We start from the raw sequence: 27,574 nt of genomic DNA on the forward strand, positions 1-27,574 counted from the left end.
AATTTTGAGCTGTAAAAAATGCTGTGAACTTGGGACAAGAACGGCATCGCCTCCGGAACCGAACCCTGAGCAAAAACTGCGGGTATGACGTAATGTTCATTCCGACACTGCCTTCCCTGCTAATTTATATTCGACCTCATATTCGACCTCGCCCGACGATAGACCACCATGTCTTTTCCTCGCCCAAGCTTCCCTGGACAACCTCAGCCCCCAATGCAAGGTTATAATTCAGCTTATCCGCCTTATTCAGGCCCTCCACCCACATTCAACGTTAGAACCTTCATATCATGTATTTTTCCGCACTAATCTTATTGGTTCTATATCTTTATTCTATAGCCGCCTCCAGGCCCTCCACCGCCACAACAGTACTATTCACCACCTCCTGGCCCACCTCCTGGTCATACTGATCGACATGGTGCCTCATATGTAAGACAAACTCTATGCCCGACCCTTTTGGAAATGATATGACTGCGCTCGAACATAGAATCCAGTTTATACTTCACTACCACCTCCATCGCATTCCTATGCCCCAGCGGCAGGTTATGCCCCTCCTCCTGGGCCTCCGCCACATCTCAATACTCAGCCTTATAACCCTTCGTATCATCATCCCCATCCGAACGCTGGAGCCCCTAATCAACCGATATCGCTCTACTTGAACGTACAAGTTCCGACACCAGCCGGGCCACAACAACCCCCACCGCCGGTTCTGGGTTACGATCCAACGGGCGATTACGAACGAGTAAGAAAGGCTACGAAAGGTTTCGGTACAGATGAAGCCGCACGTGCGTATTCCACCCCCCATCCATTTCAGAATTATATTTTTTGCTCAACAATCCGAGGCAGTTATCAAGACGTTGGCGCCGCTCGATGCAATGAAAATGGCCAATTTGTCGTCCGTTTTCAAGAGCAAAAGCGGAAAAAGTCTCGCCGAAGTTTTGGAGAAGGAAACAGGGGGTTGGTTCAGGTAAGGCTGAAGATTCATCTTCCATCTTCCGTGCAGCTAAGAGTTGGCTCTTCCAGAACTACACTTCATGCAGTTGTTCTCGGTCCTCTTTGGTACGACGTCGAGTTGGCCAATCAATCGATTCGAGGCCTCGGGTAAGTATCTTTTACTATATGAGATATTTTTTTTTGACACACGCTTACCCTAGAACCGATGAAACTCTTCTCACTGAGATCATCGTAGACCGGACTCAGAACGACCTGAATCTCCTTAGTATCGCTTATCGTCAGCGGTACGGGAGGAACTTTGAATCCGAGATCAGGGGCGATTTATCTGCCAAGACCGAGAGAAGTACGGTTCTAATCCCGGATGCTAGACAGCTTCTTATTCATTATTCTAAACCTCAGTGTTTTCAATGATCCTCGCGAACAATAGACCGCCCGATAACGCGCCAGTAGATCACAGCCAAGTCGAACGGGACGTCGCCATCTTATACAAGGCTGCGCAGGGAAAGATAGGGACAGATGAGGTACAGCAAACTCCATCACACGCATAAGACGTTTTTTTTGACCATTCGTACCGCGCTAGATCGCGTTCTGCGAAGTCATCGTCAATCGATCCCGTCCTCATTTGACTGCACTGTACGTATACCCCTGCCCCGTTTTCCAGTCCCGCCCTTATCTGCGCAATTTATTAGATGCGATGCGTACGGGAGGAAATACAAATCTTTGACTAAAGTCATTAAATCCGAGTTGTACGTAGTTCTGTCCCGAATCATCCTTTAATTTAACGCTCTTCTTCACAGCTCCGGACATATGCGTTTCGCTCTGCTTTACATCGTCAATGGAGCCAAAAATAAACACATTAATGAAGGACAGGGAGTGTGGCGAGATGCTAAACTGATAGAGGCTTCGATGAAAGGTATTGGAACAAAGGATAAACAGCTCGTTTGGAGGTTTGTCTCCTTAGCATTTCGGAGAATTTGAGCGCGGAATGGTTGACTTTTGTTATTTATTATAGGATCGCGAGGTCTCATTGGGACAAAAATCGATTCCAAGCCATCAAGACGGCGTACCAGAAGAAGTACAAGAAATCGCTCGAATCGAGAGTTGCTGGAGAGACGAGTGGCGATTATAAGAAGATGTTGTTGGCTCTTATCGTTGCGTAGGTTTCGATCACACATATATGATAGTGTAAAGTATTCCAACCTCTTGTTATTGTATGAATCGAAAATTGTACTTATTTCAAGATACAATCAACCCAGCGTTTCTGACTTCCGAACAACTTCGGCAAACCACCCTTCCAATTTTCCAACCTATTATTACAGATAGAACATCTTTTTACTGCCGGCCAGGAGACGGTGTCAATTACCAACTGGAACTTGAGCAAGACAACTTCCACTCGGGTGAAGTGATCAAAGGTTGGGAATTCTTCTAATTCTCGCAAACAGGCGTGAAGTTGTTGCCGATACTTTTCGCATTCTGTGCAGCTTTGATTGCCGCGCCAGTGCTGGCCCGACTCGGACGCGTGATTTCTTGTCATCTCTTTTTCATATTCTTTCTTCCACGCTTCCCATTCTGTGCGGTATAGTGACTAGTAAAGACGAAAGTTATCATTAAGACAGACGGATTAAGGACATAGACTTACCCAAGTCATATATATCTGCAGATGATTCTTGAGGAACAGAAGCCCAACCTTCGTAGGTATACACAAGGTACGCCGAGCAAATTCGTCGATAATATTGGAGCTGGACCGGGAAGCTTCGCGCAGAAGTACCCTGAGAAGGTCTTCGTGACTCATTTTATCTGCTCGAGACCTATTAATATTTCATAGGTGGAATGAGTCGAGTCGACGCGACGCCATAACTCCAAGTCAACTGACTTACACAAGTGCTTCCTCACCCGCCTGCAACGCGATAAAAACCCCGTACTTGTCCGCAGCATCCATAAAGGCGAGGAGGTCGTCGATATCCATGTCGCTACACTCTTTCCACAGTTTGGCAAGTGCTGTATTGTGCATGAATCGGAGTAGAAGTCGGAGAGTAATGCCTTTCTCCGGAAGTTCAACGATTTCGCCCTTCTTTTCGGCCGTCCATTCCACCGGTGGAAATCCTTCACTGAAAGATTCGAGGTTCTTTTTATGTGCGCCGAAGCGGATACCATCGCTTGATCGGAGAGTTATATCGATCGGGATTGTACAATCTTTACCTGCTAGACTCGGAAGAGACAATGTCAGCATTGGTTGCATCCCGGAGCGATTGTGCATAAAACGCGATAGCAAGTTGGCTACTTACATGGACAACAGACAGGTTTACCGTGGGGTTGGTCGACCTTCAGTCGATCGCTGGCATCTGTTGACGTTTCCAGTGAGGACATCGACATGGTGGTAAGAGGAGGGTAGCACTGGAATCATTCCGGATGACTAGCACTTTTAGGGTCCCACTGGGCCACGCCGAATCTGGTAAAGCTTAACTGGAATTTTGAACACGCGTCGCACCTCGAGGGCTTTGTGCTGCGGATTCCATTGAAGTCCTGCGGAGCCACTCCTGACCGACTTATCTTTGGATTCTTCAGCTGCGGCACACCTGAGGCATGTAAAACACGCGGCCTCACTCAGGTATAATTAATGAGTAGCTCCAGATTCAAAATGTCAACGGGGCCGGGGGAGTTGAACCGGTTCTCAGGAACGATATTATTCGAGATAACATTCAGTCTTTGTATCTCTAAACTTGTACATTACTCGTGTACCAGGATTAATTACTTCCTGATACACTGATACAGTCGACCCAGCGTTTCTGCTTTCTGAATAACTCCCTGAAAGCATCTCTCCAGTTTTTGAAAGAACTGCACTGGAGTTGGCAGAATTTCCCCACCGTCGGTATTGAAGACAGCAAATTCACCGCTTGTTCGAAGTGATGAAGATCTGGAAATTCTCCTCCGATCTTCCGAATAATAGGGTGAAACACATTCAAGTAGTTCCTGAGGACTTTGCAGTCTTCATCATTAACATTCCTGTGGCACCTTCTCATTTTGAACATCTCTTGGTGATATTCGTCTTTCCATTCTTTCCACTCTAACTGATATCGGCACTAAAAATGACGATTGGGCGGTGTTGAGACCGTCATTTCAGCGACAGATGAATTGAAATCATACCCATATCATAAAAATCCTCGGGTGGGCTTCAAGGATGTTTAATCCGACCATCATAGGAATTTTGAGGCTCTGGCGGGCGAAAACGTCTATATCACTCGAATCGGACCTTGCAGCCTTTCGCAACAACACCTTGAGAAGTTCTTCGGCACTCAATTCACTTGCTCGAGACCTATAGATAGATTTAGATTTCAAGGTTGAGAGAAAGTTCCTTTCTGCCAGCTGCTATTCAAATTTGAAATATTCAATCACCGTAGTGCTTCGTCGCCCGCCTGCAACGCGATAAAAACCCCGTACTTCTCCACAGCATCGATAAAGGCGAGCAAATCGTTGATGTTCCAACCGCTACATTCCTTCGACAGTATGGGAAGAGCCGCATTGTGCATGAATCGGAGCAGGAGTTCGAGAACGATTTCTTTCTCCGAGAGTTCAACGATTTCATCTGTTTTCTCGTCCGTCCACTCCACCGGTGGAAATCCTTCACTGAAATATTCGAGATTCTTTTTGTGTGCACCGAAGTGAATACCATCGCTTGATTGAAGAGTTATGTCTACCGGAATTGTACAACCTTTGCCTGATAGCAGAAGTCCCGTCAACCCTGGTGGTATTTTCGCATGACAGTACTGAGCACTGCAATTACTCACATGGGCAATCCCAAGCTTCACCATCATCGGGCAGGGTATTGTCATCGATTAGCTGTTCAAGTGAGGGCATGGCGGACGAGGGGTTAGTTTGGTACCATCGTCCTCCAGAAAATTCAAACTCCGAGCTGTGATATCATGCGGGCGGAGTTTTGAACTTGGTCCCCGGCCCCCGGCCCGGGTACCAGCCTGTGTGACACTGGTAGCGGTTTTAGCACTCAGTATTATTATTATTAGGCTTTAGATTCTTCTATGGACGCCGTAGGATACCGAAGCACCCACGGTACAGACGTGCCTACGTTAAGTATGCCGACCCACGTCGAGTGCTTTCCGGAAACTGGAGCCAAACTGGAGCAGGATCTGTGCACGACTGCCTTTCTGTGATTTAACTTGATACTTGGGTAATGTAGCATGTTCTCTGTCGATTTTTGAGTTTTTAAACAAGTAGGATTTTTTTTACCACTGAGCAGAATCGGTTATTGGAGGCAACTCGCCGTAGTGCTTCCTCCCCAACCTGCAACGCGTTGAAGACCCCGATTTCTCTGCAGTATCGATAAAGGCAAGTAGGTCGTCGATGTTCCAAGCATTGCACTCTTTTGACAGTTTGGGAAGAGCCGCATTGCGCATAGATCGAAGCAGAGGTCGGAGAACAATGCCTTTTCCTGAAATTTCAGCGATTTCATCTGTCCTTTCAACAGTCCATTCAACTGGGGGAAATCCCTAGCTGAAAAATTCGAGATTCTTTTTGTGTGAGCCGAAGCGGAATTCATCCGTTGACCGGTGAGTTATGTCGATTGGAATTGTACAATCTTCACCTGTTAGAAAACATCCCTTTCAGCCTTGTGCTTGAAAGTTGACAGCACTACAGCGCAATGAAGGAGGCTGTTCACATGGGCAATGGATAGGTTCATCATCGGGTCTGCCCTCGGACCTGTAGGAGGTTAACGGTAAATTATAGTTGAGGACATATGATGCTGCGCTTTACTGATCGTTGCACAATCTCCTTTTGCCGCGGCGCATTCCAAACTCTGCGGCGTCACTCAACCGACTCTCCTTTGGAATTTTAGGGAATACCAGGTCTGCCATTCATCCGTCCGTGCAACCGTCCATACTTCGGGTGGACATCCTTCGCTTAAAATTCCGAGATTCCTTTCCTTTTACGCGCGCAGGCGCCAAAGGGGACGCCAAACATTGTGTGATACTTTTGTATACGAGCGAGTTGGGGAGTACTGGTATAATGAATCAACAATCTATACCTGACGGGAAAGGATCGAGTCACTCTCCTTTTGTTTTCAAGTTCCAAGTTGAAGTTGATAGAAATGCTAAGGCGACTCACATGGGCAGCGAACACATTCATGGCGCGTTTGTTGGCCTCCTGAATATATTATATCACCCTCGACTAACTATTCGGCGAGGCTTGAGAGGAGGGTAACAATAACTAGTGATTTTTTTGCCTTCCACGCGTTGCGGCGCCGCTCCTGACCAGGGCCGACTATCTCCACCCATCACTTAGAATTCTATATACCGAGTCAGATGTCAACGGATGAGATGAACCAGGTCTGCGATACGATTGCAATACGATTTCGTTATTTGAAGCAACAATGACAGTAAAGCTCCCTTCAACATTTCCTGAGCAAGATTGGGTGTCCTTCTTCAATTTGTAAAATCCTCCCACCGAGGTTGACGCTCGAAGACCTTTTGAATGTTAGCTGTCCACTTCGTGAAGGCGCCGCAACCACACATTGTTTTTATGCCGGGTAGCCCATTCACAAACATTCGATTGCTGTTGAATACCTCCCAAGTGACACGAATTCCGCTGACTTTTTTCGAACCCCGGAAATAGTCGAGGTATTTATCCAGTTCCGGGCATTGACGTACATCGTTCAAGTGCCGAACGGGGTACGAGTTGATATCCATTGCAGAATCGAATTCTGCGTCCCACTCGGCCCATGCTATCTGGTATCGAGACTGGGAAAAAAAGATTCATTATCGACTTTGAATAAAGGAATGATGGGCAATGAGCACGCACCCAGAGGTAATAAACCTCCGGATATCCTTTGTAAAATGACCACACCTCCTTGACCGGAATACCAGGAGTTCTGCGAGCAAAGTCGTTGATATCGGTGGAATCGAACCGGCAAACTTTGTAACGGAGGACTTTCAGCAACCCATCAGGGTCTAAGGTCTTGGCTCGGTTCCTTTGGGTTGAAGTACAACATGATTAAATACATAAAGGAACAAAACAGAAGGAGGTAAAACTCACTTCAAGCCTCTCCTGCACGCCTGCAACGCAATAAAATTACCATACTTCTCTGCAGCCTCACAGAGCGACAGTAGGTTGTCAATATCAATATCCCCATCCTCAAGGTCAGGAAGGGCAAGGCTGTTGTGCGTGAAGCCCAACAAGAGCGTGAGCACTGCGCTAGATTCCGTCAACACCACCACCTCGTCCACTTTTTTGGCCCATCCTGCCGGAGGAAAACCTTCGTTAAAGCACTCTAGGTTCTTGGTATGTGCCCCAAAAAGTTCGTTATCGCTGGATTGAAGAACAACGTCAACTGCAATCATACAACCTTCAACTTTAAATACAAGGCAGTTCTCAATCAGCTTTCCCAATAAATTATGTGAAAGAGTACTTGCCTCTGCAAGCAGGAGCTAAAGGTGTTGGCATATCCATCGAGGTCTATCTGAGCGCACTCAGAGAGAACTTGAACTGGCCTCATGGCCGGGGGTCAGTTCAACATGTGTTAAGCGTGAGAATATGACTGACCGGAAAGTGGCCGGTTCTGTCCATAAACGGACTTACTAAGGGTCGTGGGATTTGGCATTTCCAAATCATTCATGCAACATTCATGAGGTCGAATTCGCCATCGAGAATAGGCTGTACTTCTTGCCAAAACTAGGAAACTTGGTCTCAAACGCAAGTATGTACGTCTGTTTCCACGGACGTCTGTTAACTGTATCTACTACAACATGTCAAAGAGTAACCTGGATGTACAGGGGAAGTACCGTTGAAGCGTTGACTGGCCTTCAGTCGCGTATTTTTGGAGGACTCCAAAATGGCAATACGGACGACGGGGTACACCCGTTCGACGCTCGTTCCTGTCCTGCCAAGACAACCCCTTTACAGTATCCAGCCCTACCAGCCGGATTTGCGTTTTCAAACTCAATTCGACATGAAAATTGTGAACGCCCCTGCATGAGCGGCCTAATACCCTTAGATCTCTTCATCTCCAAACTCAAGCGACGACCACGCTAGCCACTAGCACTAGCGCCTCAAATCGACTATAAGTTCAATTGGTTCCTGAGTTTCTATGTGCTCCTCATTTAGTCGGTTTTCCTTTCTTCAAGTTCCAGGAATTCGACGGAGAGTTTGCGGCTAACCATAAACCAATTGAAGTCCCGGCTGACTTCCTCTCGGAATTTTCAAGTCAGAGTATCCGACGGCGCGAAAAAACGAGTTTAAAGTTTTAAACAACTTAAGGTATTACATAGACTGGTTCAGTAGGATCCTCGGCGGTCGACGCGGTCTAGTCGTATGTTATCAGGGCGTTTTTGAGGCTCTTCTCCATATAGAGACGCAGACAACTTGAATGCGACGGCAAAAACGGACGTTCGCTTCCCCCTCATCCAATCGTTGAAGGTCAGTAGCTGCGGGGATTTGCTTTCCAGACGCTTCGTGAACAACTAGAAAGTTCGACAGCCAACGAATGCGTGTCGCATGTCAAATTACAAGTAATAAACCTCTAGATACACATGCAGCTCTAGGAAACCCAAATCTCATTAACTAAATATACATACACGTAAAGTCCAAAGGTAGTGGCACAACCGTAGATATCCTTTTGTGAAATAAGAGAAAGTCATGAATGATCATGAAAGTGACAAGGTAGAATGAGCGAGAATACCCGAGAGATCCAGGACCAAAACGGAACAACGAGAACGAGATGGCAATGTTTTGAGGGAGGAGGTATATAAACAATGAAACAATGATTTGGAGAAAACGAACGAGGGAGGGAGGACGTTGGGTATCGTGTGAAGAGAGAAGAATCGATGAGGGAAAAGGTTAACATGGGGCCACGAGAGCCTGCAGGAAGGGGGAAAGCGCAGTGCCAAGGTTTTAACCACTGGAGGACATCAAGGAAAAATAGCGGAGAAATAGTCTGCCTGCCTATCACGAGTATCAACTCTCCCACGCCAACCACTACTTAGCTAGCTGCCGTCCAGTGCTAAATGACGCAAATGCAGCTTGCGAGTCGTGCCTGGCCGCGTGGAAGCGTCGTAGTCGCTGTGTGAGAAACGACAGCAGACTGGTAGGGGAATTGAGAGCACAGCGTCTCAAGGTGCTCTCGCGAACCAAGGATCTTTGCCCCCCCATCACCATCAGAGCGAAAATACACATCCCATCTCAACCCCCGGACCCAGCCCAACTGAGCCCAGATTTCGATCACAGAATTCCACTAGCTTTCAACGCATTTTGCAAAATCGTTTCCTTGACAGCTGCAAACACTAATCTGATGTTCGTCGTATCGGTCGCTTGAGTGAGACTAGTACACGCGAAAGATGAGTCACACGGTAACAAAAAAAAATTGATGAACTTACTGTGGGTAGACACTAAGCCTGGCCCTATTTGCTTGCATGAATTTCCATAGAATGTACTTGGCAGCCTTGTTGATATCGTTGCCCCCAGTGTACTCGGAGAAATATCTTTCCAGTGGTACTTTTGGCAATTTTTTCTTGAAGACGTCTATCTTGTTGAGGAAAAGGATGATTGATGTTCGAAGGAACCAACGCGAGTTGATGATAGATTCGAAGAGGACGAGTGATTCGGTCATTCGATTCTGACTTTTTTCTTCGAGCAGGACCTGGTCGTACTCGCTCAAGGCGGTACAGAAGATGATGCTAGTGACTGATTCAAAGCAGTGGATCCACTTCCGACGTTCAGAACGTTGACCGCCAACGTCGAACATGTGTATTCTGAGGCTATTGTAAGATACGGAACTGTGGCGAAATAGGGTAAGAACGCACGAAAGTTGGCCCATAGAGAAACGGGTTTCGGTAATGCCTGTGCTCTTCTGTCGTGCTCTCAACACATCCGTTTCGTTGGGAAGGTAGTCCGGGGAGCCAATTCTCAGAACCTCGGTGAAAAAGCTACATGACCGTCAGTTGCAGGCTTTAGCGTAAAAAAGAGTAGCATAACGTACTAGTCTGCACTATCCATGAGGTAGAATTCGCTCCCGTGCTCATCGATGATTTTGTTGACTACAGGATCCTTTCGGAACTGATGTATCGCTTCAGCAATATCAGGGCTGAGGACAAATGCAGTGCTCTCGTCGAGTTTGTAGTCGACAATCTTGTCAGCCAAAGGCCTATTCGAGTAGGTTTCGCAGTCGATATTGAGCTTCCTCATCATGACAATAATCGCCTGAGCGGAATCAAGAACGTTTCGATACACGATGGGTGCATATGTTGCCCGTTCAGAATCGGGGAAGCCGTCTTTGTGAATAATGCGCATTTGCTTCACGACTGTCGATTTCCCTGACTCGCCAGAACCTATATAAAAGTATTAATGAAAATAGCTGCAGAAAGGATGTAGACTGACCAAGTAGAAGGATTTTGCATTCACGCTTAAAGCGTTTTGCATCGTCCTCTATCTGCTTGTCGATAGCATCACTTCGCTCCTTGTCTTCTCGGCCTTGCTGCGATACACAGTTGCCCATTTGGCACTGCCTTCCGGTAGTGTCGTCGTCAAGAGCGTTGAGAGTGGGAGCGTAAGCTCGCGGGTGTTGGGGTTGAAGATGACGGTGAGAGTGAGATGTGTGAAAGAACCGGGTGGGGAGTACAAAGGCGGATTACTAAAGCGATTTGATTACGTAATATATACGTAATAGTCATCAGCAATGCACGTGTCAGGATTATTTTTCAAAAAAAGCTCTGCCGTGTCTCCGTTCAATCCTCAACTCAGTTTCCTGTTTGTGCGAGTTCTTCAACTTACTATACACCAGCTACATCTGAAATGGGATCGTACGAGTACTGCCTCAACACGGGGAATCGAGGAGCCGCTCAATTCAGTACACATCAACTTAAGCGATGCCTGTCATGCCACTGGGACAACTTGAAAGATATTATAATTCAGCCCGGAACGTCTTTCGCCTACAGCACAAGTGCTCATATAACCCGTTGGAATTATCATTGATCCGAATCACTCAAATGAAACCTCGCCGTCGTTACCTTACTTTCCGTAACACTCCTTTGCCTCACTCGACAAGCTACCCGCTGTCGACAGCAACGCCCGCTCTGCTTATTCAACGGTTGTCTAGAGTAGACCCGCGTTTATCAGCTTTCATGAGACCGATGTCATTCTCCTGGGGGATTTCGCATACCTCTTTGTATGTATCGGACCGCCTGCCAGTTTACATCAGCCGGAGTTCTGTAGAACGGTTCATCCAGATGAACAAGAGATCGGAATTATCAATCGCCATCGCTATCCTATCCTGCCGCTGTCTGTCACTATCCAACAGATTCTTGATCTTAGGATCGCTTTGGAGAGCTTTGGCCCTACACCATCAATCCTTGTTTGCTGGGTTCAATGTTCCGTTCCTGTGGCGACACTGTGACCAAGTAAGGAAGGGTTCCGGTCTGTATGCCAAAACATTTAAGATTTTCTGGGGTCCAGCTCTTGTGGCGCTTTCCGTCTTGGTGGCGCCACCGTTCAACGCAATGGTGGCGTTTGCCCCCTTCCCTTTGCTCACTGTTTGCTCGTCGTTCCTTGACCCTGCCCTTCACCCCGTTGAAGCCTATTATCAATGTATTGAAATTGCCCTACAAGACGGCTACGTCAGATGGTAAAGAGATAGCTTAATTTGGCGCGGAACACAATCTGCCAGACCTCCCTCGTGCGACCTCTCTAACGGATACCACGACTTCAATTCATTCTTTTTGGAAAGCTTTGGTCCTGACGTTGCCTGACGAGCCAAATAGCTATTCCAATTTACGTCGTTGGCAACAATTTTAAAGGTACATACTAGTACGTCCCACCAATAACATCACACCCTCGCGGTAGTGATGGCGTTATCTAGGGCATCAACATCGAAACGTGAGACAACGCATTCCGCTACCAGGGCCCTAATAATCTTCAGTTGCTTTGTCTCGGTGTCTGACGATCGAGGTGTCTTATTTAGAGCGCGAGAAAAGACTTTTTGGGATATTCGCCATTGTTCCCTGAATTCAGTCTAGTTGGAGGTGAGTCGTCTCTTGGCTACGGTAATGACGTTTCATAGTTACCCATATGTAAAAGAACAACGGGTCTTTCTTGCAATATGTCCATACAGTGGATAGAGGCAAGTTCACCGTCCGACCAGCCAGTCTCTCGATTTCTTCCAGATCCCCGTGGAAGGCTCGGAATGCAAGGACGGCTAACGAATGATTCGCAGACTTGAACCGTTGAAAGTCCCTAGGTTTTGGGAAATTTAAATCGTCCGAGTCAGTCACCCACAGTGGGAACAGAAGATACAAAAGGGAAACAACTTTTACCTCATCGCCACTTTACACACCTCCGAAGCAAAAAAGTTTCCATACTTCTCCGCAGCGGTCGCAAAAGCAATAACAACATCAACATCAAGCTTTCGCAGATCAGAATGCTTGCAGTTATGGGAGTACTCGAGGAGGAGTTTTAGAGTTTCTGCGTCCTCAGCGAGTTCCACGAGGTCCTCTATCCGATGCGTTACTGAGTCAAGACAAGGAAAGGCAGTGTTGTAAACTTCTAGATTCCTCGAATGGGCACCAAGTTTCTTCCCGTCTGAAGTCTTGAGAACGAGGTCTACGGTCAGAGGACAGTCGGAAACTAGGTACATACTTCCATGTCACGAACATTTCACATGGTAAAAAAAGCGAAAGGTCGAACGTACCGTGGCAAGCTGGAATTTCCACCGCGTCGGGTTTGTTGGGTAGAATTCGTGGCATCGTGATGGTGGGAGGGATTTAGGGAAGACCGCCTGCGGATGAGGTCGCTGCCTTATGTACTAGAACTAAAGTGCTCCTGGGATCGATGAAGAGAAGTCCGCAGCTGCCTCGTGTAATACGAAAGGCGTCGTTATCGAGTCCGATCATTGACTCACATTGACAACGGTGAGCGAGCCAAGAGACATTCATGAGTTCCCGCGAGGAGCCTCTCGAAATATAGGAGCGAGTGGAAGGTATTGAATGATGAGGAAAGATGTATGATCGTGTCAACGAAAATTCTGCTTCGCAACAAAGGATGATCGATGATGGACCGGCATGACGAACAAGCTCACCTTGAGGATGGCGTAGCTGACGACTTGCAAGGATAATCAGGATAAAAGTGGGTTGCACGACTGACTCGTGTATACTGTACAAATATTTCAGGCACTCCTGATCGATAACGCGCTACCATTTCCCATTAGATCAAAACGCACTCTCCGTGTTTGGTATCCCGAGACGGAGAAGAGCTGCCCTGAACGCCTCATGAACATCATGCTCGTGTAACCAAGCCCCATAACCGTCCTGCCTAGTACTCGCCATCTTCCTAATTTTCTCATCATCCCTCCACTCTCCAGCGTTCTTACGATTTACATTCACCGCCTCCATAACCCTCTCCACTTGCGGCCTTCGCGTGGCTTCGTACAGTCCCAACGCCGCAGGTAAATTCCCTTGCGTGTGTGAAAGAGCGAGGTAGAGTGCCACGGCATCATCGATAGCCATTCCACCACCTGCTGCGAAGGCTCCACCAAAAGGATGGAAGGAGTCACCGACCAACACTATACGATTCCTCCATGTGGCTTCGGGAATTCCCTCTGAGCTCAGAGTAGGGTATACACGAAGGTTTTCCGTCCGCGAAACGAGAGCACGGATGGTAGGGTTCCAGTCCTATGTAACAAAACTGTTCGTTATTTTTTATCGTCTTTGGTAAAATATCTGGAACACAAGTCGTACCTTGTCGAAGTAAGAACGAAAACGCTCTAAATCGGCTTCCTGATCCCATTGTTTGTCTCTCCAAATGGGGCTCTCGAGGCCTTCGTATTTGCTGGTAACGACAGTAAATAGGTCGTTCGCTAATGAAGTAAACGTTAACCCCGATCAGCAACAATCCCGGGCGTAAGATTGTGCGAGCCCAACCTAGTGCGGAAGAGAAAAACGTGCGATCTGGGCCAATGGTATGAACCGTGTTCCGGATCCGAGGCAGATCCAAATCTGAGAGTCGAGATATTGGGAAGACTGCGCGTAGAAATATATTTCCTGTATGTTGAATTTTGAAATTAGGTAGGTAGGTACTTCTAACACGCTGCCACAAGAATAGTAAGAAAAACTGTCAAATTAAGTGCTCCTTGTTGCTCACCGATTTGATTCCATCAGCACCTACTACCAGATCGGCCATGAAGGTTTGACCATCTTCAAACTTGAGGACCGGACGACCACTGACTTCAAATTCAACATCAACGAGTCTCTTTCCAAGATGAAGATTCTCTGCCGGTATATGGCTGGCCAGGACCTCCACCAGATGTGGCCGGAAGAAACGTGAGGTATGGTGTCGACGTTCGGTCACGCCTGCTGAATGTCTTTCCAGTGCGAGGACTTCCCCAGTACTCCAATGCCTTCATGAACTTATTCAACATGAAGAGTCGAACTCCACAAAAGAAAGTACGTACTGAAAAACGTGCGGTATTCCATGATCACTCCGAAAGCCAACATCATCGCTCAACGCTTCTGGTACACCTATTTCCTCCAAACCGCGAAGCCCATTCGGTCCTATCGCTATTGAGGCTCCAACCTGAGAATCGCAAACGACGTTTAGCTGAGAAATTTGGCACAAGTTTTCGATGAAAGTACTTACTTCGCGTAGCTCAGATGCTTGCTCGAAAACATGCACAGAGACATTGGGAAGCCGATTTAACGAGATAAAAGTGGCTAATCCTGCTATTCCCCCTCCGACAACGGCGATGGTGATGGTGGTGCTGGGAGAAGAATGCATTACTGTGTGCTTTTCCGTTCTTCCAATAGACTCATGATGACGATCTATGGCAACCTTATAACGTCGTTAAGTGCAGGTTGGTGAATCTAGCCAGCTAAAGCTGGGGATACGGAATAATTCGCGGCTGATATTCCTTGTCCTGAGAAGGCCATATAGACGGAGCTGGATATTTGGATAGCGGGCGATGTTTTCCCAGTGCTGGGAGCGGACCAGAAATACGGCGGGAGGTATTTGTCATACTTGCCATATCGAGCACTCAGACGGCCGGCAACAGACCGACCCTAGGCCTTCCGGTCTCGGCTTGTCATGCTTGACCTACTCTTCGGCACCTAGTACTTCGACACTGTCGCAAAGCCTTCTCCGTTGAAAACTCTGTTCAATTTACAGAATGAATCAAGTCTACACGCAAGATTCAACCAGTCTTACAGTCGGGCTTATAAAAAACGACAGACGCTATTGGATCACCAATTACATCTACCAGAGAAAACTGAAGAGATTTGGCAGCTCAGGCCGTTGAAGGACGCTTCTGGTTCATATCTTTCGATTCATACAACTAAATTCTACAACGAGTTACTCAACTTCGCTACCCTGTAACCCGGTTAACCCATCGAAAACCCCGTCGGCTAACAATCCGACTCACGCCGAACCTCTGTCTCCAGATTCTCCACCGCGTCCGCCCCTACCTGTACGACTCGGAGGACCTCGGGCCCACGCGGATTTCCGTTGTGGATGCGACGTGGGTGTCTCGGTAGTAAGACTTCCGCTGGGAACATGTTGCTCGGGCGCCTGGGATGTCGTTTTAGAACCTCTCGCGGTGCCACCAGCTCTTCTACCCTGACCCCGCACATAACCTGTACCTCCACGAACACCTCGATGATCACGACGCGTTCCATCCTGTGTGCCAACTGCACCATGTTCCGAATGATTTGTGGTCGTCCTGACAGTCGGTACGGCCCGCGTGGCGTTGGGAGGATTGCCTCTAGCGGTGTTTCCGCGCAGGTTCCGGGTGATGCCTTTTCGCCCATCTTCTGCGACCTCGCCTCCCTTCTCCGTCGTATTTGAGACAGTGGCTATCCTCGGTTGCTGTGTTGGCGTTGGTCGCTTTCCAGATGGATCTCCTCGTCCAGCTGTGTTGGGAACAGGTCTCCTGCGACCACCCGACGATCTAGAAACTCCTTTATCCTGAGGTGTGCTCCCGCTAGGACCACTTTTCAAGTCGTCCCCCTCCTTAGGCTTCTCATCCACGACCGTTTTCGTCTGTTCGAGCGTTTCCCCCTCGGCCCGTTCCTTCCCCTTCCCCTTCTTGCTCCTCTCTGCCTCCGCCCGCTTCTTTTCCTGTTCCTCCTTCTTCTTCATTTTTAGATCAGCGAAAAACTGCTCCCGCCTCTGCCATGTTGGTATCAGATCACAGATATGGCAAAAGCGATTCTCCCGTTGCCGATCCCAAGAACCAGCCGGGAACGAGTTCTGACTCAAGTTTCTTCCGCACCCTCCACAACTTTTTTTTGATGAGTTGTCGTTATATTCGAGGGTTTCCAGTGCAAAGAACGGATTGGATCGAAAAAGATTGCCATCGATGGGCTGTTGGTCTTCCCACATCCTGACGTATCGAAGACTTTGCAGAACGATAACATCGTCGATGAGACCTCGCTCCTCGAAATTTAGGAACAAAACCTCCATCAGATACACATCGTTCGCAGCATAGAATAGATGGGCATCCGAAAGCGGTCGGATCATCCACGAGCCGTGGTCGACTGCGCAAAAAGAAGTCATTAGGTTCTACTACATGCCGCAAATGCATCCAAAGTTAACGTACCAGACCCCTTCGAGGCTTTGGTCCCCACCTTATTCTCCAACAAGCACCCTCCCAAACCCTGCAGAAGATGGATGTGAATGTATTTCTTACTCCTCCGAGGATCCTGGAAATGACGGGGATTGAAGAATCGCATCAACCTTTGGAACTGTTTCTGAACATTCTCCTCGCTAATTCTTCTCCGCATCTCAACTACTTGAAGATCTACTACGTTACTCAACGCAGTCCCGAGACCGAAATAAATGGCACAGAAATCCATCCGTCCGTCCCAAAATACTTTTCTAATCGATGAGGAGGCTAGAAGTTCGAGGAGTGGTTGAATCGAAAAACCTGTTTCCGGGTGTGTAAGAACGACAATGTCGAATAGGAAGGTTTTGGGGAGGGAAACGGGAGTCTTAGCTGGCGAGCCGGGAATGCCTCGACACGACAGAATAGAAAGCGCGCCGCCTTCTATACCCAGATTGAATCCTTCGCAATCCACAGTCCATGTGGCATATTCCTTTAGTTCAGATACGGCGATTTGGAATGTTTGCTCCGTGTCCACGACCAGAACGTCATCCGGGAGCTTCAGTTGCTCTTGTGTGTCCTCAGTATCCTTCTCTTTCTCCTTCGATTCCAACGTTAACGTTTGTAGATCGCTTGTGAGATTGTCAATGGTGGGCGGCATCGGGCTATCCTCCATCGCTACCTGTACTATGAGATGAAGCGAGACGATAGGCGATTTTTCAGAGGAGATGTAGAACTGCGGAGGAACTAAAGAAAGTCCAGTACCAGGTGAGTTACACGCTCTCATATTTCGAAGAAACTATATAGCTTCTGTCTCGGGAACGCTGCGCAACACGCGGCTACATATTACGACTGCGGCGACAGCTTCTGACAACCTGTGACCGTGCGTAGTACTTCTCATTTCATGTGAGCCGATCTAACGACAGAACGTGGGATTCTAGAACGAGAACTTTCTATTTTTTCCTGTCGGAGGGTGTCCTCAGCTCAGCAAAATCTTCTTCCCCCTCACGTAAATCATGTAAGGTCTCCATCTAAACCGCTAAGATACCATGTATCAGTACATCAACGGCCCCAATCTCTCTGATTTTGAAATCAAAATTTTCCGAGCAGACTTTTGAACATCATCATGTTCGCACTAAATTCCCTTGAGGGCCTGACTAAAAAGACCTGCAGCATATGTTCACACGATCACGGCGAGACTCGAACTCGCAATCTCTAGCTATACGATTTTCACCGGAAACTAGCGCGTTAACCATTACGCTACGCGACCATCAATTCGAGTCGCTAAAAAGTATTTTAAAATGGTAGACTTTATCAATTTGAATTTACAATCAGCAATTACAGAAGAACATTGGAAGAACAACAGAAGAACTTGTAATTATTATGGAATGTGAATTCGGAGAAGGAGAAAGCGAGAGTCGTTACCCTTATTCACGTTCCCAATACCCAATCAACGACCTTCAACATCCACCCTTTTCTCCTCCCGATGGCATTCAACACACTGCTCTCTTCATATTCGTCTACTTTTGCGCGTTCTTGAGCGAAAAACGAGATATCTTCTAGCCTTCGTAACTGAGAATATTTCCGAGTCAATCAGGCTGCAGTCGGGGTACGAGGCAAGGCAACTGATAAAACCACCCACCTCTGAGCTCTTCCAGAATTTCCATCCGATGAAGAGCAGAGGGAGCCCGACAATTAGGGCATATACAAATATGACGGTGGGGACATCCCATTTTCCAGTCATGAATACAGAATATGCCTGGATAACGAGCATAATGGAGCAGAAGGTTAGAGCGTAAAAGCTATCAAGGAACGCCATGTTGAGTATTGCGAAGTAAAACTTTTTTCGAACTTGGACTCACCCGCAAAATGGTTGCCAGGGTCCCTTGTAAGGTAATGTGTTTCTCGAGATGTTTTGGGCCTTTAGGGCCTAGTAGGAGGGAGTCGGAAAGACATTGTAGTAAAAGTCGATAGGGACGAACATAATAGAACCGGAGGTAAGAGATTGCTATGCAAAAATAATTCAAGGTATACGACACGGTGATGAGGTCTGCGAACCTGAGAATACAGGAGAAAACGAAGTTTCAAGTCGACAGTTCAACGGGGATACAAGACACAACTTACCACTGCAAAACAACCGCCGAAGTATGTGACACGCCAAGTAATGCTAACAAACCGAACAGACTTGTCGCAGCGACACACCAAATCGGGGCTCCGTGAGAGGTGCATCTGCTAAACCGTTCACTCAGTGCCCCCAGCTTCCCCTCCAGAGCCATACCCAACAGCACCCTACTTGCACTATACATGAAACTATTGCCTGCCGAGAATATCGATAACAAAACAGAAGCGTTTACGATATGGGGCAACACGGTGATTCGTAGGTTGTGCATAGCGATCACATATGGAGACGATCCGGCTCCTGGTTGAGGATTCGTAGCAGCGGAGAGGAGGTTCGGGTCGTTGTATGGGATCAGAATACCCACGCAGAGGGACCCAATTACGACGAAGATCAAAAGACGGCCGTAGGTATGCTTGAATGTACGTGGAAGGACGGTTCGGGGGTTAGCGGCTTCACCAGCTGTCATTGAAATGAATTCGGGTCCTGATTCGATAGGATTCTGAGTTTTACCACGCTGTCTTTGTGGGACTGATGTAAGTACTCACCCACGAGGGTAAATGCAGCTTGGACCAGACAGTTCAGGAACCCGATGAAACGACCTTGAGGGCCCTTTTTGATGTACTCGGCAAATGGTGCTCCCTTGTGGGAGTAAAGCAGGCTGAAATAAGTATAAGTTTTAACGCGTTATGTGTTCCATGACATACCTGGACACGGGACGCTGCAGATAGCTTGGTCATTGAACGCCTTTACGAGTAAATTCGGTGACTCACGATCCCAGTTCCTGAACCCGAACGCGTCATGCAAAGGATTCCCACCAACCATTACGACAAACGTAAAGAAAATGAGGCCGACAGCAAGGATGACTTTACCAAGCGCCAGCCAAAATTCCGCCTCTAAAACGTCAATTTCCCGGCTTAAGTTCCGCCGAGTTTCCGTGACCATCATGCGAGCAGGTGCTCACCTCCGTAAAGCTTCACCGCAAAGATATTCAAGAGTCTAAGTAAGTCGAAATCTCAGTACAAATTCGAATTGACATGGAACGAGAAACGAACAAGTAGCACAGAAGAACGAAAAATATGACTGCCACTATTGGGATCCTATCCGTCCAGAAATGTAAGGTCAAGTTGAAAGCGGTTATTTCGAAGGCTACAGTGATCCCCATGTTGACGAAGAAATTGATGGCGGCGATGAAACCTAGAGCAGAATCGACAAAATGATCTGCGTAACGTATAAATGGCGAGGAGATGGGCATCCAGGTGACCATTTCCGCTGTAAATTCAGGATGAAAACATGTTAAGTTAACATTGAACGTCTACCCCGGGATTTGGAACCGAACACACACCTAGGGAGTTATTGATTGCCAACACGACTGTTGACCAAAACGTGAAGGCGATGAAAAGGCTTCCAGGGCCGCCGTGTGTCAGAGCTGCACCTATTTGCACGAAGAGGGCTGTCCCAATTGAACCTGTTTGTTCCATTTGGCGATTAGATCGAGAGAGAAAAATCAACTAATACCTCCAATTCCTATTAGCTGTATGTGTCTGCTCTAATGATTGATTAGGTCAGTGCTAGCACTGGAAAAAAGTAAGAGATGATATCGAGTCACCGACAGAGTCCGATGGGTTCCATCTTCTGGCTTGCTGTGGTGCTCCCAGTGATCGCCCAGGCGAACTTCTTCAGAATTTACTGTTTTCTCGATTGTAAATGGTTCCAAATCCGCCTTGCGGTGGATTGTCATAGTGTCGGAGGCTTTCTGTGGTTATAGAGAAGCTGAAATCCGTTAACGGCAATTCATGAACGGAATGGCTGGTCGATAAGTCTCCTTTCTGCTGAAATTGAGGTAAGGAGTCAGGACTGTACAGTGTGAAGGGGATTTTTCAATCGGTTTCCTTGATGTAAGTTGGGTCATGGGACATAAGGGGATGTGAATAGGGAATATATAGGCGGGTACAGAGAAGTTCAGTCCTTGGGAACCGCCAGTTTCAGCTTGCAGCCATTAATAAGGTCCCCCCCCTGATGTTTTCCCGGGCCTTGAATCCATTAGTGTTCCTCGGAGATTCAAATTCAAATTCCGACCACAGGCGCCACTTGAGGGCAGGCTATTGACATCTGTACGAAACTCCCTCACTTCCCGCATGGAACGGTCACTCGGCCTTGAGCTTGACCTCTAAATACCGTTACTTGACATGGAATTGACAATATCGTGAGTGTTGTTATCTCTCATTTGTTCGAATTTGTTGGTTGACCTTCAACAATGAATAGATGTGCGTTGTATCTGAAAGCGAGTATGATTTTGCATCGCGGTCCTTGAAGGCGTTTTTCAACGCCGGTGGGGTTAACCTATATCCTATATCACCACCGGCATTTTGTTGTCATGTGGCAATTGTGTTGTCTATGTCATGTCGTAGTCATGTCGTAGTCATGTAGACCCCATGTGGAAGTGCTCGGTGTGACCGAAATGTGACTCGAACAATGAAAATTGATCGAAGTTAACCTAACCAAGATTATGATTTTGTAGTAAAATATGTTAGTTATTGTGGCCAATGTAGCGATCATTTGTGCGTAAAAGAGGTAGATAATGCACGGGCCAGTGGCCAGTGCCAGAGCACTTAATGAACAAAGCGTCGACGCGCTTGCCTTGGTCCCGTGGCCGTGTTAAAACTCCGCTCGGCCGACGGTCACAAGACGTCAAGTCGGTCAAAAACTTTTTGTTCACACTGTCACTGTGCAACGATCCGCCCTCCTCACCTCGCTTTTTGACGGTTGAGACAAAATAAAATGGAAAATTATTCTTCCAATTTTCGAAGCCAGTTGGTTGGCTGTCTGTTCTTCAAGAAGCTTAACATTGACTCCCAACATCGAGTGTGATGGAAAACTAAAATATCAACACTGTCCACTATCTATTCTGAGTTGGAGCCAAAAGCAACCCTAGAAGAAGGGACAAATTTGAAACCCCTTTTGAAACACAGCACCAAAAATAGTAGCACAGTAAATAAATTGGTCCATATATATCAAATAAATCTGAGATTGACAAACCTAAACAAAAATTGAATTAGAAGGAATCAGAGAGCATAGAGTACATATAAAAGCCAATAAGCTCGCTAATTTTCGGACCTTAGAAGTGACAGCTGCTCCATCTATAGCAAGTCGTCGAGGAAGAGTAGGAAGGGACGAGTCATTGACACGTGTCCTATCATATATACCATCTAGTGCCGTGTATTCTGCTACTCTTTGGCAATGTGACATTGTGTGACTGATATTTTCAAACACCTTTTCAGAGCCCTCTCTCCGGCACCTCTCTTCCTCCCTGTCCACTCGACAAAATCACTAGAAATTCGGGATTTAGGTAACACAGATATTGTTCATCTGTTGTACCAGAGCTGACAGAGGAATAATCATAGTAAGTAATAAGTATGAGTCTGATGCTCATCTTTAAAAATTTTTAAACTCAGGGACAATAATAGTATGTACACATATAAGCAACAACATAGACAACGCAGTTGCCACATGACAACAAAATGCCGGTGGTGCCTTTGGTTTCTACCAAGGATCCCTGCACAACTGCTGTCGAGGAGAGGGTATAAATCATAGGTAGGAGAGAGATTATGATTGTCACGAGGTCACACAAACTGCTGTAACGTTGAATTAGCATTGAGGCATCTTTGTGGACACTGGATCGGCAGAAAGCGGCATTGCCAAGAGCTGCCGTCAGCGCTCATTCCATTCATTCGGTTTTTGGCACTGCCCATGGCCCTTGCTTTATCTTCGTCTTTTTTGCCCAAACGATCGCTGCACTGACCCAAATAACTATCATAATTTACTACAGAATCGGAATCTCGTTTAGGTTAATTTTCATCAATCCCCATTGTTCGCGTCACAATTTGGTCACATCAAACATCCCCACATGGGCCTTACATGACTACGACATGACATAGACAACACAGTTACCACATGACAGCTAAATGCCGCCAGTGTATGGTAGGGAACAGGGAACACAATCGCCGATCGGTGGCTTGCTTCCGATATGTGGGTCTTCTGGTTCTTGTACTCGGTTTGGTTTAGACTCTAACACCTTATGAACCATCATTTTGGCGCTGCTAATAGAATGTATGGAGGCAACGTAATGGCCAATGGTTAACAGCCAACGGCGTTCCAAAGATTCCCTTTGCGCAACGCAATTCCGATGTCCTGTCCCAATCAGGTCCAAACGGACTTAGAAGTATCGTCATCTCCAATATCGGGCTATTCAGCTGGGCATGAAAATCATTCATCAATAAATGAGATATGATTTCTCTACGAGTCACAATATAGTTTTTGCTCGCTTCGATTAAGTCGACTTATCGTTCAGTACTTCAGTACTCAGTGACAGTAATAGCCGAATAATCATTTGATTGATATGTCCATAAATAACTGACAGGTCGCCGGATCTGTAACTAACTGGACCCTTACCAGGACTTGAGTATAATTCCTGGGGAGTTTCAAACCTTCTGTTTCCCATCTTCCACTTTTCCTCCCTGCTCTGTACTCTGAAAGGTCCGAATGGTCGAGATACCCCAAATGTGGGCCTTGTAGTGGCGCTTCAGCATGAGGTCCTTGCTCGCGTGAGTTTTCTATACAATGTCAACGCACTCCCTAACAGACTCATTAATAATGGTTAATGATTTTTCAGAACTTTAACGGTGTGATGATACCCTCAAATCTTAACTTCCTCCAACGCATCCTCATGATTTGCGTATGTAGCCGCTGGGGGAGCACTTTTCGCCTACAATGTTCTACTCAATTTAGACATTGAGCTCGAGTATATTTGGATAGCCCTCAATCTTCGAAAACGACCAGTCAAGATAATGCCTATACTATTCAGCTTGATCTACCTTATACAGAGGTATCTACCGTTGTGTGATCAAATTACCTTGAATCAGCATTGTCAGTCTAACGTTTATCGATTGTCCTCATTCTTTCCCTCGAACTAACCGACTTGCAATGGCAACAGTCGTCTTGGGAGCACCCACCAGGAGAGCATGCATGATCACTTATGTGATGTGTGCTTGTACGGGATTTTCTATCAGCAGATATTCTGATCCACTGAGATGATTATAGGGATTTCAATTGCAGGAGTATCGCTTTCTGAAGGTACGTCTCTTATTGTTTTCTTGTACTCTGATTGGTGTTTCTTACATCCCTGTGAATACTCATACTTGTAATTCGAATATGGGCTGTTTGGGTGTGGAAACCACTGATAGGGGTTATTAAGTTGGTCTTGTTCCCGGTTGCGGGTGGGATTCCTGCAATATTTTTCTTCTCAAAATTCGTGAAAGGATTTCAATGTGTGTTTCTCTCGTACGGAGTACTTCCCCTTTGCTCACATTCCAGCAGACCGTGAAGTCGATCTACCTGGCATGTGGGAGCAACCTCAAAGATGTTCTTATGTGATGACGAACAAGGAGGTTGTTGTGCCTTGGATTTTTTTGATCCTTTATGATATATGTTTGTGTTTAACTTCTCTTTCTGAAGGGTTTCAAGAAACTGAACCTTAGAAGTTGGTTTGATACTGATGGTGATACCAGGGATAACTGCCACCTGTAAGACAATCGGAATCTTTTTTCTTATCGCTAATGTGAACTTTTGTGTCAGATTGGAGTGGTGGAAGTTTGAGCCTTGTAAAGGTCGTTTATCGGGATGGTGAGCTCATTGTTGCATCGCCTTCGATCGAACACTCAAAGCCATACTATATTGAGGTGTCATCTACTATGCGCTAATCTTCAGTGAGGCTTATGTTTCCTTGAAGGGGCTTTCTCGACCTCATGGAACTTTAACAGTGGTATTGTTGATTAACGTGATTGTCATTCTCGTTCTATCCGTAAGCTCAGTCGCCCATACTAATCACTTAGAGACATACTCACCGTAAATGTTAAAACTTTTTTACTTCTTCTGCACTTCTCAGAATGATCTTGTACTTCTCCTCTTTGGGTGAGTACTACCTCCACCTTTATCAAGTACACATCTGAACTGGTATTTATTGCTTAGCCTCGAACATGTCCTTCACTCTATTCTTGCCAGTCACATAATTCTTCACATACGAAAAATGGCTTCTCATGATAATATCCGTGGCCAGACGAGAGACATGTCAACTGCCAGAATGTTGGTGACAGTTGACTTTACGTCTGATTTCACAAGAACTGAGGACATGTTCGCTATGCACAGGTGCTACCAATCTGGTTTTGAACTTGAAGGCCAGCAGCGAACATGAGCTTAAAAGAGGGAGGTCTATATTGTATTAAATTATGGTGTGAAGGTTTGAAAAATGTTACTGAGGGGTCTGTGCACAGCCTTCATTTAATTATATTCAGAAACCCATTGACCGAGCTCACTTTGAACTTGCTAAAAGAAATATAGTTTTCAAAGTTTGGCATTGTGAGGCTAGTTGAGAATGATTTGTATCCACAGCATCACCCATCAGCATCTTGACAATTTACTGGTGAGAACTTTTTGATGACTTTTTGGACTTGCACAAGCCAACAAGTTGACCAGTCACCAGCTATGTCTGATTTCTGGCAAGCTCAGTTTTGCTCGGGTCCACCTGCTAAAAATTTCCAGTCACCTCAACTTTTCACAAAAACCTCCACTGTTGGAGGCTTTCTGAGAGCATGTTATGAAACATATGCCAGCTATTTGGACCTCATTGGCTGGCGTGTGCTTGCGATATGTGAAGGAGCTGGTGAACTTGCGAGGGGGTGGACTGGTCAAACCAGCCGAAAAGCCCAGAAAAGCTGGGAAAGTTCACTGGCAAATTGTGTAAGTTGCTGATGCCATTGAATTGGCTGATCCCAGGAGGAAAAATAAAATATATAGCTCAGCCTCACTAGTGGATGTCATGAATCATTCACTTTCCAAGGCATGTCCAGCCTTGCACAGTCATTTAACAACTTTTCACAGTCAATTACAGTCATTGTGTGGTTATTCCATGTTATTTCCTATTGGCTAGTCTTATCCCCATGTAGGTAGCTCAGTAGTATACTGACCTATTTAGGTCAATTCAGAAGGTCACAGGTCACAGCACCTCAAATTTCCGAAAAATTTCGGAGGGTCACAAACCGCAAAGTCCTGTGACCAATTTTTTTTCTCACCTGGTAGAACCCAAGAATGGCTTCCAAAGCATTGAGATATAAGGGTAGACTTGTACTAAGATGTCAGAAATACAACATGCGTATAGTACAGTTCACACGACTCTCATCCTCCTTTCCTACCCCCATGTTCCATCATAACCTGTCCGAGTTGGTCTCGATACATTAGGCATGGGTTCCAGGTGTGTTTTTTCCATCTTGCTTATGTTTTCGAGACTTATTCTTTGGTTTCTGTAGTGCACTAGTGGCCAAAGAATCAAGGTCAGCCTCCATCCCAGCTTCAGTATTCAGATCATTGTCCTGATCATCTGCATGCCTCCACCAGCCCTCATATAATTTATTTGGCTTTCTTTCTCTTTTCATACCCCGCCTTTCTTCATCCATGTTCAAGATGTCTCTGAGTTCTGGCAAATCACTTTCGGCTTCAGCGCAGGATGAGAGTCCCATGTTAGTCCTTTCAGGTTCAGTAGTGTAATGTGGCTGTGACCTATGGCCAGGTCTCTTCATGACATGTGCTGTCAAATCAACCACAGGCACATCACTATTGTCGGAGCCTCCTGTATCATCCATTCCCTTGGCCTCGATATCCTCCAGAAGTTTTTTATCCATATTTGGGCAAAGCTCAGGTGCAGTTTTTGTATTGATTTCTTCCCAGAATTCCAGTCAGGTATGCTTCAAATTCCTGAGATTTTCACAAGCTTCAAATGACATTAAGCTTTTGTAGGATAAGCTTAAGTGGTCCACCGAACACATTTCGAATGCCCAAAACTAAGGTCAACAGAATAAACATGAGGCTCATAGCATGGTATCTACCCTTTGAACCAATTCTGGTTTGTGAATTGACGAATATGCTTTCCAGAGCCATCCAATGCTCGCATCTCGCATTGGCCCAATAGAAGTATCAAATGACATCTCCTCACCATGCCACATCTGCAAAAAAAGGCTATCAACCAACCATCCATGGTAAGATATTTTCAGTGATTGCTTGAAAATGTGATTAATCAAAACATCTAGTGGCTGCACAACACTAGTGCAATTTGCGGGTATGAAAGTGATTCAAATATTTGGGTGGGTTTGCCACATCCAATTGCAAAATTCTTTTGACTGATGGACAGCCCAGACATTGATAAGCCATAGGGACTTTTGAGACAGTGGGAGCCTGAGTTCTCTTTTTCGACTCTCAAAGTAAGGTGTGAGATTTCAGTCAACAAACCCTTCCATGGTTTTCTGATTTGACCAATGATTAGCCTTGACCTATGATGGGACGAACTCGAAACTGGCAGTAATACAGTCATCATAATGAGGTGCAGTTGGTTTAGGGCAGACATGGGAGGTTTCGCCACCAAACATGCATTGGATTGGCAGGACATTACCATCTGCAGAGATTGATAGTAAGGTAGTAAATGCTCGCTTTTCTTCTAGACCAATGTCACGAACTCGCCATACTCCAAGTACTCCTCCATAGTACTTCACGTGCTATCACGACTCCTCCCGCCCTCATGCTTGATCATTTCAATCTCTGTGATCATCCTCCCTTTGATTCCTTTGGCTCCTCACTGTTGACCACTCTGTCCGACTCGTGATCGCTGTAGACCATCGTAGATAGGGAGACCCCTGCCCCCTTGACTCCTTACCCCTTAAGTAGTGTAGTATATAAGTACTCCAAGTGTACAGTAGAACTTCACTCTTGTCTGGTCAATCCTACCTAGGAGTCATTTCTTTTTCCCCTTCAATTGTCAGCTCACCTCACCCAAGGATCGACTCCTGACAATAGACAAGAGTACCCCAGGGGTGACC

The 27,574-nt window shown here is 46.4% G+C and overlaps 11 protein-coding genes and 1 non-coding gene across 13 annotated transcripts; 1 reads left to right on the forward strand and 11 right to left on the reverse strand.

Annotated features, from left to right (window-relative positions):
* The first annotated feature begins 163 nt into the window (after positions 1-163).
* On the forward strand, positions 164-2,224 carry E1B28_010629 (uncharacterized protein). Its single transcript, XM_043155608.1, has 11 exons — positions 164-270; positions 337-426; positions 485-782; positions 844-964; positions 1,021-1,098; positions 1,152-1,294; positions 1,351-1,472; positions 1,532-1,584; positions 1,641-1,697; positions 1,749-1,898; positions 1,964-2,224. The coding sequence occupies exons 1-11, from the start codon at positions 169-171 to the stop codon at positions 2,109-2,111; spliced, it is 1,362 nt and encodes a 453-aa protein (XP_043008080.1). The 5' UTR covers positions 164-168; the 3' UTR covers positions 2,112-2,224.
* Positions 2,183-3,339, reverse strand: E1B28_010630 (uncharacterized protein; the record flags this gene model as incomplete). The annotated part of the gene is made up of 4 exons (XM_043155609.1): positions 3,237-3,339; positions 2,829-3,153; positions 2,591-2,759; positions 2,183-2,536 (listed from the first exon to the last, which is right to left on the reverse strand). Exons 1-4 carry the CDS (start codon positions 3,322-3,324, stop codon positions 2,183-2,185), a joined length of 936 nt encoding a protein of 311 aa, XP_043008081.1. The 5' UTR covers positions 3,325-3,339.
* Positions 3,340-3,622: 283 nt separating this feature from the next.
* Positions 3,623-4,831, reverse strand: E1B28_010631 (uncharacterized protein). Its single transcript, XM_043155610.1, has 4 exons — positions 4,737-4,831; positions 4,345-4,666; positions 4,096-4,264; positions 3,623-4,031 (listed from the first exon to the last, which is right to left on the reverse strand). The coding sequence occupies exons 1-4, from the start codon at positions 4,804-4,806 to the stop codon at positions 3,696-3,698; spliced, it is 897 nt and encodes a 298-aa protein (XP_043008082.1). The 5' UTR covers positions 4,807-4,831; the 3' UTR covers positions 3,623-3,695.
* A 1,261-nt stretch (positions 4,832-6,092) lies between these two features.
* E1B28_010632 (uncharacterized protein) lies at positions 6,093-7,469 on the reverse strand. Its single transcript, XM_043155611.1, has 4 exons — positions 7,374-7,469; positions 6,997-7,312; positions 6,763-6,931; positions 6,093-6,701 (listed from the first exon to the last, which is right to left on the reverse strand). Exons 1-4 carry the CDS (start codon positions 7,408-7,410, stop codon positions 6,387-6,389), a joined length of 837 nt encoding a protein of 278 aa, XP_043008083.1. The 5' UTR covers positions 7,411-7,469; the 3' UTR covers positions 6,093-6,386.
* A 960-nt stretch (positions 7,470-8,429) lies between these two features.
* On the reverse strand, positions 8,430-10,541 carry GPA1_5 (guanine nucleotide-binding protein subunit alpha). The gene is made up of 5 exons (XM_043155612.1): positions 10,333-10,541; positions 9,935-10,283; positions 9,759-9,881; positions 9,333-9,707; positions 8,430-9,277 (listed from the first exon to the last, which is right to left on the reverse strand). Exons 1-5 carry the CDS (start codon positions 10,448-10,450, stop codon positions 9,178-9,180), a joined length of 1,065 nt encoding a protein of 354 aa, XP_043008084.1. The 5' UTR covers positions 10,451-10,541; the 3' UTR covers positions 8,430-9,177.
* A 1,235-nt stretch (positions 10,542-11,776) lies between these two features.
* E1B28_010634 (uncharacterized protein) lies at positions 11,777-12,873 on the reverse strand (the record flags this gene model as incomplete). Its single annotated transcript, XM_043155613.1, has 4 exons — positions 12,638-12,873; positions 12,264-12,573; positions 12,015-12,183; positions 11,777-11,962 (listed from the first exon to the last, which is right to left on the reverse strand). The coding sequence occupies exons 1-4, from the start codon at positions 12,690-12,692 to the stop codon at positions 11,777-11,779; spliced, it is 720 nt and encodes a 239-aa protein (XP_043008085.1). The 5' UTR covers positions 12,693-12,873.
* Positions 12,874-13,063: 190 nt separating this feature from the next.
* E1B28_010635 (uncharacterized protein) lies at positions 13,064-14,941 on the reverse strand. Of its 2 annotated transcripts, XM_043155615.1 has the most exons (6): positions 14,581-14,941; positions 14,396-14,517; positions 14,086-14,341; positions 13,866-14,031; positions 13,683-13,801; positions 13,064-13,616 (listed from the first exon to the last, which is right to left on the reverse strand). In XM_043155615.1, exons 1-6 carry the CDS (start codon positions 14,716-14,718, stop codon positions 13,155-13,157), a joined length of 1,263 nt encoding a protein of 420 aa, XP_043008087.1. In that variant the 5' UTR covers positions 14,719-14,941; the 3' UTR covers positions 13,064-13,154. The 2 variants fall into 2 exon arrangements, with proteins under 2 accessions (XP_043008087.1, XP_043008086.1); XM_043155614.1 differs by having other exon boundaries at positions 13,683-14,031.
* A 413-nt stretch (positions 14,942-15,354) lies between these two features.
* On the reverse strand, positions 15,355-16,352 carry E1B28_010636 (uncharacterized protein; the record flags this gene model as incomplete). Its single annotated transcript, XM_043155616.1, has 2 exons — positions 15,355-16,318; positions 16,345-16,352. 2 exons carry the CDS (start codon positions 16,350-16,352, stop codon positions 15,355-15,357), a joined length of 972 nt encoding a protein of 323 aa, XP_043008088.1.
* Positions 16,353-16,490: 138 nt separating this feature from the next.
* On the reverse strand, positions 16,491-17,324 carry E1B28_010637 (uncharacterized protein; the record flags this gene model as incomplete). The annotated part of the gene is made up of 1 exon (XM_043155617.1): positions 16,491-17,324. One exon carries the CDS (start codon positions 17,322-17,324, stop codon positions 16,491-16,493), a length of 834 nt encoding a protein of 277 aa, XP_043008089.1.
* Positions 17,325-17,722: 398 nt separating this feature from the next.
* On the reverse strand, positions 17,723-17,807 carry E1B28_010638. Its single transcript has one exon. It is a non-coding gene; the product is annotated as a tRNA-Arg (tRNA).
* Positions 17,808-17,968: 161 nt separating this feature from the next.
* Positions 17,969-20,394, reverse strand: E1B28_010639 (uncharacterized protein; the record flags this gene model as incomplete). The annotated part of the gene is made up of 13 exons (XM_043155618.1): positions 17,969-18,109; positions 18,180-18,339; positions 18,400-18,467; positions 18,520-18,595; positions 18,662-19,139; positions 19,202-19,295; positions 19,361-19,374; positions 19,427-19,549; positions 19,618-19,652; positions 19,709-19,925; positions 19,999-20,121; positions 20,172-20,202; positions 20,263-20,394. The coding sequence occupies 13 exons, from the start codon at positions 20,392-20,394 to the stop codon at positions 17,969-17,971; spliced, it is 1,692 nt and encodes a 563-aa protein (XP_043008090.1).
* Positions 20,395-25,942: 5,548 nt separating this feature from the next.
* Positions 25,943-26,386, reverse strand: E1B28_010640 (uncharacterized protein; the record flags this gene model as incomplete). Its single annotated transcript, XM_043155619.1, has 1 exon — positions 25,943-26,386. The coding sequence occupies one exon, from the start codon at positions 26,384-26,386 to the stop codon at positions 25,943-25,945; it is 444 nt and encodes a 147-aa protein (XP_043008091.1).
* Between the last annotated feature and the right edge of the window lie 1,188 nt (positions 26,387-27,574).

Source organism: Marasmius oreades, chromosome 6, assembly GCF_018924745.1.
Source record: "Marasmius oreades isolate 03SP1 chromosome 6, whole genome shotgun sequence".
NCBI lineage: Eukaryota > Fungi > Basidiomycota > Agaricomycetes > Agaricales > Marasmiaceae > Marasmius > Marasmius oreades.